Genomic DNA, 14,672 nt, shown 5'->3' with positions numbered 1-14,672 from the left:
TCTATAGGCAAGGAGTTTCTACATTGATTTGTTTACTAAACTTGACTGCAAATTCCGAGTATTATCAAAAATGGAACAGTTATATATTTCACTTGACGTTATATATAGTCAATTGCTCCATTATGAAAAGCGACCTTATGCAAGAAACGTTTCTGATGGAAAATATCGGGCATCTGGTTCATATACTCACAGCAGTGAGTACATTTTGCCCAACAGGTCAAAACTATATGCTATTGAGTTCTGATAGCAGATCTTATTTTCATCATCCCCAGCCTTACCATCAACTTGGTTAACATGGTGCGATAGTGGTATTTGCTCCCATAATAAAGAAATTCTATGCAGGAACTCCATGCAGTCAATGAAATTGGCACGTTTTCCTTATTACAAAATATAATTTTATGCAAGTTTATATAACTAAAGTACCTATAATACATAAATAACTGTGGGTAGATTTTAAAAACCAGCAAACCAGAAGTTTCAGAGTACCGCTGGCCGTTGGAGGAAAGATACAGTAACGTTTCTTCATTGTGTTTTTCCTTCGATACAAGGTAACTGTAATGTAAATAACGCGGCCTTCGACACTTAACCTAACAGGCTCTGGGAAACGACGTTGATCTTTCTTGATTAGCACGTAAATGCGTTGTCACTATTTTCTATCATATGGTTAGTATATATATTTGAAGTCCTTTGATTTGACCCACGACTTCTGCTGCTGCTTCATAGCGCATGGGGAACAACTAGGCAAATTAACATATCATATAAACTAAATTCGTTATACCTGTGTCATATCATCTAGCAGACTACTAGCACATAATCTCTAACGACCCGCTAAACTGAACGTCACAGAGCTCTCGGTACCCCCTATTTGTCATTTCCCGAATTTGAAATTTTCAAAGGGGCATATTAAACTTCATGCATATTCGAATTATGAATTATTGAGTACAACATATGCAGGCACTGGTCACTTTCATTGTAAAAGACGCGGTAGATACTTTATACTGAAAATGCGCATATCATCACGTACATAGTATATATTTTTTTCACACATCACATGTGCAGTTCCCCTTTTATGGAGAATTTTGCCCCTTTCAGATGCGCCTACCGTGTCGGTTCACGCGAACACAGCATTATATACATGTATCCAGCGATACAGAATTCTACAGTTGGCCAATCGACAGCCCGTCTCGCTATAACAGATTGAAAAGGAGCCCGTACCACTTGTACAGCTGCCTGCACTTATGTACCGCCTTCTGCGACTGCTGCCGTCGCCATTGTTCCGTTACCCCAGACGGGAATTGATGCCATTAACATAATTGCTTCCTGATACAACCGACTGGCACTACCTACCTGCCGGTTGCCCGCTTAGGCGGCGAGCTTGTCCTCTTTGCGTGTCCGTTTGACTGGTCTGTCGACCTAACCGACAGCAGGATAAGAGACGAAGAATGCCAGCGGCTGCGATTGATCACTCAGGCGGATCCACCGAGTTGACGTTCTTCGTGTTCCCCCGAGCATCGGATCATCGATATTGTGGTGGGTCTTCGCACGGGAATGTAGCATCTATTACAAGAGGGGCACGAATGCTGTTTTGTGGAGTATGCTAGCACTATTTGTAATCGAACTTGTAGCGAGGCGGCAAGTCAGATCTTTGCTTATCCCGGTATTATTTGATTAAGTGCCTGAGTCATTCATTCGATGTGTCATTTATACTTGCTCTACGTTAGCGCCAGCATAGGGTCCTTCCCGCCACTTGCGGTCCGATCAAGTCGAGTCGGATTGGCTAACGCCGCGAGAGTTACTATAACTTTTTCAAGTGCTCTCTAGCAGCAATGACGTTGTATATATGTCTCTCTGTGAATAGTTCTGGCCTAACATGCGTAAATTAGGCGTTACTTTTTGGAGAGCGACGACGCATCCTCGTTCTCACCTTTCCCTTTGTCATCTTTGCTGTTTATGGCAAGGTTTAGGTCTTTGCTAACTTTGCTACCCTGCTTCAGTCGTGTTATTATGATTACTCGGTGCCAAAGACAGGATCCCCCTATAGATGCCCGTGGGACGTTGACATCTACCCACAGTATTCCAAATCGTGATCTTTTTGTCGGCTAATGTGTATTGCAGTAAGGCAAGTACCTTAAGTCGAATAACAGCAAGGAATAGATCTTTATGTGAATAAGATGTATCGTGCTATGGGCATCGCTGAACTCGAAATCAAGGCTTGGAATAAAAATCTACGCAGGAAACTGGCCAGTTCTTGAGTGAAATGATATAATTATACCGAATCACTTTCCGAAGCAACCCCGATCAAGATCTCTGAGGAGCATCTTGACGTCGAGCGCTCGGATTCTGCCGTGCTGAATTATGTACGTGAAGGTTTATTTTTAGGATAAAATCCGGCAGGCGCTGTGACCTAACGTTCAGTCAGGCTATAGCAGTCGGGTTTGTCAAGTTGGCAAAATGTGTCACCAATATACCTGTGTACATAAATATCATATGCTTTTGAAAAATTATGACTGAATAAAACACCCGTTGCTTGCTTGCCATATCCAAAAAAGCCATATACAGATAAGAATGTCTTAGGGTGGCTAGTACCTCTTGCCAAGAAATATATCACAGAGTATTAGATGTTCACTCCGTCAGGGTATTAATCGCTAATCAGATAAAGACTCAGTCATATGTTCACTATAACCTCTAAGCAGGCATAATTAATGGTATGCATTGTTCTAAAGCATGATTTATGTCTTGGATGCCTGATCAGCATTTAACGACATAACAGGGGGGTAGGAAAGACGAACCTTGCACCGGCCAAGGACAGTGAAGACTTCCGGTAGCATCGAAGTTGCGAAGTACGCATATCACAGTCGTCCGTGCTTCATCGTAACTTCTAGTGCGTTTGCTCCGGAAAGAAGGCAGATATCTTGCCTTCCGGCTTTAAAGGACTTAAGGTTTGCACCCTTTAGGAACAGTTGAAAGCGAAACACGGGAGAAGAATCACAAAGAGACAACCCATCACGTTGATTTCTATAACGCGTTTTAAAACGAAGCATTTCTGGTTGTTCTTATTTGCTGCCGTTCCTGTTCTTAGCTAATAGATTTGAGGGGGTTAATACTGCTCTTGATAGCAAGTGTCCAAATGTTATTACTGCCGTTGTTACCGCAGGCTTCACACAAGCTAACCAACAGTACTTAAGTGAAGGTCTCTGCTTTTTATTCTAGCGGGAAATCTCTTAGAAAAACAAATATATTGCTCTAGCGATAGTGTGTAATGTCAGTCCCACGGCCACTAGAGCATCAGTCTTAGGGCTGAAGCTGACAAAACCATGCTACCATATACAAACAAGGATGGCGGTGCTACAGTGGGTAGCAGATGAGACTGCGTTGAGTGTGGTCGTCGATGATAGCAAACGTGATATGATAACGGACCCCCTTCAAAACCTTTCCAAGAATAGTAATTTCACCGATGTGGGGCTAGGCTTCGGGTGTACAGCAAAGGGTAGTTGTCCTTGTGTAAGGCTAGCCACAACATCTTCCTCATGCATTCACGTGGGGGTTGGGCTGCTGCTGTTGCTGACGAGCCGTTGCGAATGGACTTCGCGTATTTACTGTGCTTCGCCACAAAACAACTGTGATTCCGTTTAGCGACCACTATTCACTCCCATCATGTTTAGCCTCATTCAAATGTCGAGTACTGACGTCTCATTCATTTGGATTACCAAACTGCATCCACATCAAAGTAAACACCACCTATGCATGCTGCTGCTATTTTGAACGTTAAAAGTACAGCGTTGAGGGAAAACTCGTACCTCGAGAACGGTAGTGATACAAAGCAGCGGAAAAAGCGTACAAAAAGCTTGCAAAGGCTTCGTGTCAGCTCGCATGTTCCTGGGTATCAAGCTTATCCGGATGGTCTGTGCCCACTGCCTAGCTCCTACACATTGGGTTTTGCTGCCTATTCTCCTAGATGATGGCGCTACCCACGTACTTCAAACAGCCTCGGCCAACCAGACAGGAGCATTAGTGGGGAATGAGTGTGGGATCGATCCTACTTCTGCTACTCTGCTATCCGTCTCGTAGAGCTATACTAACTGCTAAATGAGTGCCACTGCAAGAGTAGACGCGTAAACAAGTTTGCACTGTCCTATGCATCCGCGGCGTTTCATCTCATGCTCACCCCTTTTAGACTGTGCTGCCGCAAGAAAGATGTGTTCACAACGTGTTCTATTTAATGGTATCGCCTGGGCCGCCAGGTGACGAGCGGCCTGAATAGGAAAAGCGGTTGCTTCACTGAAGTAGCACCGCTGTTGTTGACACTGATACCGGTTAAAACGTGGGAAAATGAAACATGACGTCGCGGAAACTTTTCAGATATTTTCGAGGCGAAATTAGGTAGGAAACAGAGCGTATTGCGCGCCATATTAGCTATTTAGGAAACAGCGCTCGTTAGAACTTCTGCGACTGTTTAAACGATTTGAGTTTTACATTCGTAACTGCCGACAGGGCGCATTACATCGAACGGCTATTTGTTCCCGTAGCATACGCACTGCGTCTGCTCTGTGCTAGCCAACGTGCATCTCATACATGTATCCTAAGGGCTCGTAGGCAGACAGCAATGACTCTATGAAATGCTGTTGTTGTTGAAGTCACTAGCGACTTCTAACGGTCCAAAGCAATTTCCAGTTGTGTTACGATCGCTTCCGTCTGTTGCTTCGAAATACTGGAAGAGAAGGACGGAACGGCAAGAGACCGTTGCGGAATGAGCCTCTGGTTGATATTATTGGGAATAAGGATTCTAGCCTGCGAGTAACTGAAAATGCCCACCGTTTAGATATTCCATGCACGTGGGCGGCGACGCAATACAGTAACACTTCGAATAAATGTGCGCGTTTTACGCCGACGTGACGGCGCTAATGTTTTGCAGATGATTACGTGTACATAATTCACCTACACGCGACGTAGGGCACGGGTATGCCGTTTCCTTTGTTCGGGCATTGATGGCCGAAACACGGGGCAGTAAGCGGCCTGATTCACTTAGACCAAATGTAGAATGAGCTGATGAAAGTGGACAAAAGAGTTAAGGTAAACGATTTAGTCAAACCAAGCAAACAAAGATGATGCCCTTCTTTTTCTCAGATAGGCCAGATAATGTTATTTGTAGAGTTATTTTTATAAGCAAACAGATACTTATATTCGGCTTACTACGCCTTGTGGAAGGTCGAAACATTAACAACATTATTTGGTGGGAAAATAATACGTGATACTTTATTGTCGTTTAAAAAGGATACGTTTCTGTTCGACTGTACAAGGTTTGCTTAAAGGAAAAATGTGTTTGCATTGTAGATTGAAACGACGAGCACCCATAACGCAAAAATAATTGGTATGAAAAAGAGCAAGATGGCGGCGTAGTATTCGCCAACGGCATTTGTGCTATTCAGGTCTTCGAGTCCCTTGCTGATTGCCGGCGGACGCTTTAGCTATTGAAACCAGATAACATTAAAATGAAGAAAATGGAAGCCTTTGATGTGGAGATTTAACTTATTTCATTGGAGTCGTTTGCGTCAACGCAGCTGAAATGAGCAAATAAATCAGTGCTCGTATACGAAGCTAAGTGATTATATGGTAGGGTTAGTTTAAAAAAAAAAAGCTATGAAGATGCGATGTATATAGAAGTGCTGCGTAATACTGAAGATCTGAAGAAAGGATACCAAAAGCATGTTCTACCTTTTGTCAAGGGTGGCATACGACCGCACCAACCTCTTTGTTAGTATCATTTTTCAGATCATAAGCCTGCTGAACCATTTGTTCCAATCCGATCTGCCCGCAATAATAACCACTAATCAAACTCATCGTTCTGTAATACATACTGTAACCTTTCTCATTATATATTTACTAGCAGGTCATCTATAGGGTGATAATTCAGACAAGTCTGTTTTTTCCATTCTTAATGTATGTGTGCTTCCGTTATATTGAGAAATGATTCAGACGGCGTAAAAATAAGTGCTGTTCCGTCCAAGGATTGGGTGAGAGATCAGACACGGCGATTTCATGGGAGATGACTGTACTGCTAAGCACAATACAGCTTTTATGGTGGTATCGAAAGGATGACAGCAGAAGACGGGACCGCACGCCTGTCCGGTGGATTACGCGCTCCACTGAACGAAGCAAGTAGCCAAAGGCAGCAAAAAGAAAAGAGAAATCACGCCATTCATAAAACGTACACTGGAAAAGACATGAGTCGAGGGCACGAGTTCGGGATGAGAAAATGAAGGGTATTTCTCGTTTCTCGTTACGGGCCTTGAGCCTACCTTCGGGTTTCAAGAAGCCAAAGCGGGTGGTAGGATTAGAACGAGTGGGAAGTCTGAAAAAGGCTCACGATCAGAGCACAAGGGAAGACTGATGTTAGGAGCTATTAACAAGCGCATTTAGAAGCAGCAATAACAAGGGTTTAGGCATGGTATCATGATGTTCCGGTTAGGTGTACGGAGTCACGCTGAAGTCAATGAAGATCTACGAATCTTGCCTATCTTGGCGTGGATTGAAGCGAAAGCTGCGAATGTGATAGCACTGTTGATGGTGGTGGATGTAAGTACTATACAGACAAGTAAGTTTTCACGAGAAAAAGATGCATTAAATGGTACATTGAAGAACAGCGAAGTCTCGATTGATACACGAACACAGATTAAACAACAACAACACCACGTACTGGGAACAAAAAAAACCCCTAACTTTCATCAACTGAGAATCGCAGAAGATTGCATTAGTAACCTCGTTCTTTACCTGATTTCTTATATGGTATTTACATGTCGCTAGTCTTCAGGATCTATACCGTTAACTTTGTACTATTTACATGGGTAAAATATTTTCAAAAGATATTATGTAAGCGCTCAACTTAGTGTGTTAGCAATAGCTGAACGCTCAGTATCTATAAAAACTTCACGTAAAAAAGCGTTAAGTTATTCATCATAGATGACCAGCATTTATGAAGCCTGCTCGGAGAGGCAACACGTAATCTATAGGACTACTGCAAGCCATAGATAAGAAAGCCATATCTTGCGATGTATTGCTAATTTGATAGCAAGGAATAGCTACAAATTTATAATGTTCATTATAAATCGCACACATTGACTGAACTGGCCTAAATTCGCCTCATATGGAACTCGTAGGAGGAATACAGACGGAATAGGTCTTAAACTATGGTTGATATTATTAAAAGAATAACAAGGCTGCGTCAACGGGCGGAATAAAGAACCCAAATTGGGTATTATTACAATTAGATGAATGTTTTTGATGTGGAAATTTATGGCTGATGGAATCCAAAGCATGTCAGTCCTACATTCGTTAAATGGTATCTTATCTGATGCAACATGCGACCATCATATCGGGGTTTGATACTAATATTTCACGAATAGTTTTTTTTTTTGTAAAGTGCATGAAAGAAATCTGTATATAATGTTTATAAGAGCTCTGATGATATTTACGATGAACAATACAAATGATTATTGTTTCTTGTCGTCGTAAAGGTACAATGATGATGATGTGATGACCCGCAATAGGCTCTATGCTAATTTGAGCAGGAAATCATTGTGAATAATCCTAAACAAGGCCAAAGACCTGCACCATGGGTAGGTAACTAGCAAGATGTTTAGCAGATACATATCTATATGTATAGGTTGAATTGTTTGCTAATTTGTAGTTATTACTTTTTTTATAAATCAGTTTGTGATAATGGTGGAACATTTTTCCCACTTGTTCAATTATACTGCATAGATGAAGCATCAATATCATTCAGCTACACATTTATGTTACACACAAGTTATATTTATTATTGCCTCCCTCTCTCTCTCTCTCTCTCTCTCTCTATATATATATATATATATATATATAGGCGTCCTCGATCGTATAAATTTGAATACGCCCCTTGGGAGATACTTCCAAGAGTACCCCGATAAACGCAATCACCGGAACCTGTTGCTCGAATCGGGCCCTATAGCATATATTGCACTGTAAATACATGTTGAAAAAATAACATTTTCATAATATGGTTTTGAATGGGCAAACTTTTTCGTCCTGAGAGGGTCTCAGTTCCTATTCGTTTACCTGCATTTGAATGACGGCCTTCTGATCCATTTGAAGAATCATAGATAAATCTTTTGGGGTCTTACGAATCATAGACAATAAACATTTGTCACGATCGTTTGCAGTCCTTCACAACTCAGCCATAAAAAGTAGAAACATCTGACAATAGACAAAACTTTGCTTGATCTATGTATGTGCAAAGTTGGCAACAACGCTAATCTCAATGCCGATAGATTGCATAATAACGCTAAAGTTATGCCCAAAAGCTTTTGAATGCTAGCATTCGTCCTTTGTTCATTTAAAACAGCTCTGAATGAGTGATGGCTCTCTTTAAATCATAGTTCTGCACGCTTCATTGGCTCGATACTAACATATTGTTCCATATTCCAGATCAACTGTCAGTCTGGCACAATACGAACAGCAAAATAAACGTACACTTTGCCACCTCATGATTTCCGACTTTGGCTTATTTTTATGGGTGACAGTTAATTTCCTTGCACATAGCGGCTTCTCTGATGTTATAGGATGTTCTCTCGTTGTAAAGACATGACTTCTCAACGTTTACCGAATTGCTCGTTCGAACGTTAGGCCTATCCAACGTCAGATGAAGAAAACCCACCGCCAGTACTCCCGACTGAGGCCTGCATCTGGGGGCCGAGCATCGTAGGTCGCCATAGTGGCGTGTGGCAACTTGTACATTTTCAGTCATTCACTCCTGCGTTTACTGCCGAACACAGCACTTTCTGTGGCGTCCATACGTTAGGCCATCTGGCCGACGTCTCCGGCGTAGACCAAAGAGAAGCTTTCGTGCTCTCGCGCAGCCGAGTAGCAGTAACTTCAGAGACTCTGCAGGCTGGTGCTCAGCTCTGGCAGCAAGGGATGCCCGGACACGCATAGGCCACAAGAGAGCGGTCATTAGTGGCCCCGGTCACGTTGAATGCAAATAGCACCAATGCAGCTAAGCAGAGGGTTAGCTTGCGTCTCCGCAGTTGAGCAACGGTAACTTTCGTCGCCCCTGTTCTCTCTCCCTGTGTTTCGCTATTACTGACCTTGGCAGGAAGACAGCAAATACGGACTAGGCCAGGTAAAGTCTGCAAATTTCCTCCCATCTTCCATGAAGCGAAATGCATGCGGCGGCATCGAATGAAGGGGTAAGTCACGGAGCAATAATAGCAGATTCAATGAATACTGCCTACTGCAGGCCATATGTGCGAATTATGCTTCCATAGGCCTACGGTTCTTCGCAGCTGTTTCCCGTCGGTCCTACAAGTCTTCTTGCTTCAGCCGAGTCGAATGCTCCAGTGTTTCCAAAGGCAGCAGCGATGTACCAACAATGCTGCTCTCCCTGATTCTAACGCAACCGGAGGGACTTAGGAATTGGGAAATAACCAATTACCATGGGACCAGCATAGGAAACCGAGCCGAGGTACCTCCAGTGACACATAGGCAGCCACGTAGGGCGCAAACACATAGGCAGAAAGAACTTGCTCGTAGGGTTGGGTGACCCTGAAAGACACCTCAAACGGATCCAAGATCCGATCTTCCCCTTCGAAAAGCTTGTCCTCATGAGTGTGCCGTACCTTCTTTTTCTGACGAATCCCTCGGAGACCCCTGTCTAGATTCAGCATACACACATCAGCCAAACTATTTTGGCTGGGTAGCGAAGCATGTAGGTACAGCCAAGGCACCTTAGCTGCATTTCTCTTCTTTAAGCAGCAGAATGTCCACTACAACTATTTTTCGAAAACGTGCCAACGGCCTACCTCCAAAGACGTAAATTGGCGAAGATATAACGGTAATATGTGATCCTGGTTGTTGCTGTCGTTGCTGTTGTTATCATCAACTTTGTTGGCGAGAAGCCCTTGAAACTTCTTTTACTAGAGACTTTGCCCTTTGTGCGTTCTTTCATAAAAGACAGCTTTAAATAACCTCTATGCCTCTATATTATTTTCTCGTCCGCTGAAGTGCACTTTTCCACTAGAGTAAGCATTGGGATGGAATAGGAAGCAAAACTTCACCTCCCCTGCGGTTTAATTTTTCCTTAGGATCATTGTTGTCTTTTCCGATCGATTCCACCATTCCACTCGTGGCGACAGATTCCTAGGGGTACTGCTGCCGACGACATTGAGCTTAACTTCCCTTCAACTCTGATATATTACCGTGTCTGTCTTTCTTATTCCGTTTGCCTCTGAGAAATACAATATAGGACGGTGTTTCCTAAACATGAAATGCTACTTGGCTACAATCAAAAGTATGGATGCATTAAAATCATTCCATTTTCATTTCGTATTCTTCCCTTTCAATGGTAATTTTGTTAACACTCTTTTGCTTCTAGACGTGTTTCTAGTTGAATACGAGCAATTGCAAATAATAAGGTTTTAAGCGTAGTGTAAGCTCTTACGCAAAAGGCAATAAATGTATTGAACTTCTGTAAAATAATATGAGTACTCCGAAGTTGGTTGAAAATGTACTCCGATTTGGGATCTATATATTGAAGCGCAGTATCTAGATTTATTTATTTATTTACTTTATCAGGCTGTTCATCGTAGCGCGTATACAATCATTTACTACTGCTGGTACTAAACAAGCCAGTTCATTCTTAATTATCTAATCAAATTAATCGCTGAAAACATCGCGTACTTTTTCGAAACTTGAACAAAAATCAGATATTATCTAATTTCATCGAACTGAGCAAAGCATCAACGATATTAAAAAGATTAAATTAACTTTAATGAAAAGGGCATAAAATAGCCACTTTTGGAGTTCTCATACAAAAATCAACGGTCATTTTGACAAGAAAAATATAATTTGCTTATCAGGCAGTCTAGATGAGGTCTTGCATTCTTGATACTCTAAACGTTATGCATATCATACCCGTGCTAGGAACTTTTTTTTAAAAATTTTTAATGATTACGACCTCTACTGTGTCGCTGTTCCATTTTTGATGCAGTGTCCTGTCTACTACCTCGTAAGCTTCACATGGCATTCCGGGACATAGACAATGAACGTGAAGCAGCGCCTGGCGCACGAATTGAGCACGATGGCATCGTGGCCGTCGGCTGTACACCTGGGCACACACTTGAAGGTCAACACGATTTGCAGTGTTCCTTTGGTCTATGGGATGCCGCAGTGTTTCCTGAGTGCGTACCTGGTAAGTTGACTTTTTGCTATATATATATATATATATATATATTTTATATTGTCGCTCTTTTTAACTTGACCTATTAGGGCCACGATGGCCTGAACTCTCTGCATATCCCATAAAGCGAACAACATTCCAAGGTCTTAGCCACTTCCATTCGTGTTTTCTAGGCAGAAGCTTAGCCGTCTAAACCACTGCAATTATGAATTACCGTCAAAAGAATCGAAAAAGAAATTATCGTGCACTAACCATTGCATCAATATGTTTTGTATATAGAGCCGTGTGAGCTTCCAGTGTTAGAGAATGGCTACTACCTAGGTGGCCTGAGAGCAGGTGAATCACTTTCGCACGGGTCATCCGTTGAATTCGATTGTGAGATTGAATTTCTCAAGAATTCACCAAGTAAACCAATCAAATGTTCGGAAGGACAGCTCGTACCCGGTCCTCCAGTTTGTCTGCATCTCGGCGATCTAGGAAGAGGTACCGTGGATTGTAACCGTTCTATCTAAACATCAGTTCTGACTCAAGGCCAAAAGGTACAAAGCCTCCATAACGCAATAGCCTTTAACCTGCCAGAATAAACGAAACAAAATTAAGCTTGTGGAAAACAGGCGGTACACTCAAAGTCATCTGCCGGTATCGAAGCCATAGGGATTACAACACAATTAAGCTTGATCTGTTATTGCATACGTAATTCCCGAATATACGAAACTATGCAATATACTCTGATTATTTCCATCCATTATAGCGTAGAAGATATACGTGCAAAATCACTTAGAATATTCTAAGTAGTGGCGTGTTTCGAAATTTCATCTGTGAAAAAACCCGCCGGTTTTAGACGTATGACCTGAAAACTTCCTGCATACTTGGTGATATGAATTTTCAATGCCAATATTTACTAACTTGTTTGTAATAGTAATAATTTGTTACTATTATTTAAAAAATATTTTCTAAATTTTTTGCTAACCTATATTCATTCAGTTACTGCTTTTATTTTATCATATTGTTTCCTAAAAATCCATCGTTCTTTGTGGGTTCCTTAACAGGCTGAATATCCTTACCGGTTATAGTTGGTACCCCCATTGTGTCCAGAGCCTGATCGTTCAGAGTGAGATTTAAGTTGTGTAGCAAGAGAATGGAGTTAATAAAGTTCTCTTTGGCAGATTTCTGCATGATATTGGCATCTTGTCAGGAACGCCAAGCCTTCGCTGTCGATGTTCTATTCGAAAGGGCCAGGTCGAAAGGAAATCATGAAGGACTCACCGATAACTCTGAGACACTCTACCCCCGCTTTTTCAGTGGAATAGTGAGATTAAATCGGTAAAGAAGACGGTCTGACCTTACATTTACTTAGAAAAGTCGCCTGCCCACTGCTTACAATTAAGCGTCCTAATTCATTCCGATGAATAGGTTGTCTCACTTGAAATAGAGCTTACGAAAATAAGTACAGATGACATGACGAGGCGGCCATATCGTAAAATTGAAAGACGCTGGATTGTAACAACGGGCAAGCAAAGGCCATAATTAGATATAATGACTGAGATATTATCAAATCTGTGGATTGTCGAGGTGAGGCACAGTAACAGATCTTCAGTAGAAATTGCTTTCTTAATAAGACGAGGTAAAAACAGACCTCTAGCATTCTTTAATTCGAATCCCATATTAGTTGCAATCATTTAATTAGTATGCCATTTAAACATTTATGTCTCGTTTTTTCTCAGCAATAATTTTTAGCTCGTACATTTTTCAACACTCGGGAGATTTCTACTAAGAGATTTGGAAGGTTTCATGAATAATTCTATCTGCAATTTAAGTTTCTCTTACACGAGTAGGTCCTGTGTACGGGCCAAAAATTAGGACCGAGTTGAAGATAATGGGCGTAGCATCGATTAATTAAAGCATTTATGCCAGCATCATAGATAAAAAAAAACGTATAGCTCCATCCAAAATATGATGATGTCATGTTTGACAGATTGTCTCCGTTGATCCTGAGACCAAGTACTAGCATAATTATCATCCAGTCTACATGGTCTCAGAATTAGTTGATACACGCCGAAGTAAAGGGCTCATTCAACAAAAATATTTGTATAAAAATAGTTTTGGCGCGCTCGGGGAGACTTTTTTGACTATATTGCATCCTTTAGCAAAAACGCAATAAAATCATACCTGTATAAAGTAGTGCTATTAAAGGTAAGTAAAGCCAGCGCATCAAATCCGAAAGGACCACAAACCAAATATACCAATCGTTCGATATCAAATCAGCTATTGCCCAAGACCAGATTTTAAGGAAATATTATAGTTCTTCTAACCTCCGTAGATGTCAATGAGAAACACTCCATCAAAAATAGAACCCTTTCTACTAAGTGAACAGATTAAGTCTGATTTCATGTATGATTATTTGGTATTTTGAATACATATGCACGTTGAATAATAGGGAGAGATATGACAATCTTACTGTGGCACATATTTTCATCGCCCTGTTCCCACAGAAGAGCTACTTCGTCGCCGCGAATGGGCAGCCGCGGCTGCCCGTGGAACAGGTGACATCAGCGGAAGACGGAGCTGTTCGACCCCCGAACGAATCCACCAGAGTCTCGTTTTTCCTTCGGAGCAAAATCTGGAGAAAACAGCTAAAGATAGTCTCGTCAAGGTACACGGTTTAGGAAGTAATTTTTTTTTAAGTTTTTTGGTTATATTGAAGTAACATTGAATTAAATAAAATAAGAATAAAATAAAATTAAGCTTGTTTGCAGCCAGCGTACACACAGACATCTCGAACACCCCAATAAATCGCTGCGATACTTTTAATGTTTTCTGTAGATTTAATAAACGCCATCAAACATATTTTTATATTATCCTGCCGTGTAACATCGAGTTTGAACGATTAAGAACTTTGCTTAAAGTTTTAATTAACTTAATTCAATATTTGGTTTATGTAATCGCTAGCGAGCGTTTGGGCAAAATAGTTCTCGTAATTATCTGTAAGTACCTATAATATTACCTTTATACGGTTACGGCAGCGTTAACTATTCTTCAATTGAGGTCATTCATTAGTCTTCGTGAGAATAATCAACTTGAAGGCGTTCCAATTGGCCTATTAACAGTAATTTACTCGTATACTTATCTATTTCAATTATGAATGGTCGACGAAATAGATAACAAATAATTCCCTTACGTAGAGATACGATTTTATACAAGAGTTTCAACAAAGCCCAGATTAATCAAATATTCTTAACCGGAACGCCTCTATACGTTCGAACCATCAAACTTCGAAGCTAATGTATATACGTCTCCGTAAAAGTTGACACTTGTGAGTTTTCGCTGGACGCAAATTCCCTAGTAAAATTGGCGGACAGAAGGCATAACCAAGACGTATAGAAAGAAAGAGACAAAATCGAGAACAGATACGGAATTGGAACCAAAGGTTTACTCAAATCCCGTCAACGGCGCTTATGTCACAGTT

The 14,672-nt window shown here is 41.3% G+C and overlaps 1 protein-coding gene across 1 annotated transcript in view; it reads left to right on the top strand.

Annotated features, from left to right (window-relative positions):
- Hasp (Hig-anchoring scaffold protein) overlaps window positions 1-14,672 on the top strand; it is a 240,687-nt gene that overhangs the window by 202,849 nt on the left and 23,166 nt on the right. The window contains exons 16-18 of the mRNA XM_086968731.1: window positions 11,018-11,218; window positions 11,486-11,689; window positions 13,699-13,859. Of these exons, the coding sequence (XP_086824857.1) occupies window positions 11,018-11,218; window positions 11,486-11,689; window positions 13,699-13,859 (566 nt within the window). The remainder of the gene's footprint in view (window positions 1-11,017; window positions 11,219-11,485; window positions 11,690-13,698; window positions 13,860-14,672) is intronic.

This window comes from Varroa jacobsoni, unplaced genomic scaffold (assembly GCF_002532875.2).
Source record: "Varroa jacobsoni isolate VJ856 unplaced genomic scaffold, vjacob_1.0 scaffold_562, whole genome shotgun sequence".
Lineage (NCBI taxonomy): Eukaryota > Metazoa > Arthropoda > Arachnida > Mesostigmata > Varroidae > Varroa > Varroa jacobsoni.
This window is presented reverse-complemented; position numbering and strand designations above follow the sequence as displayed.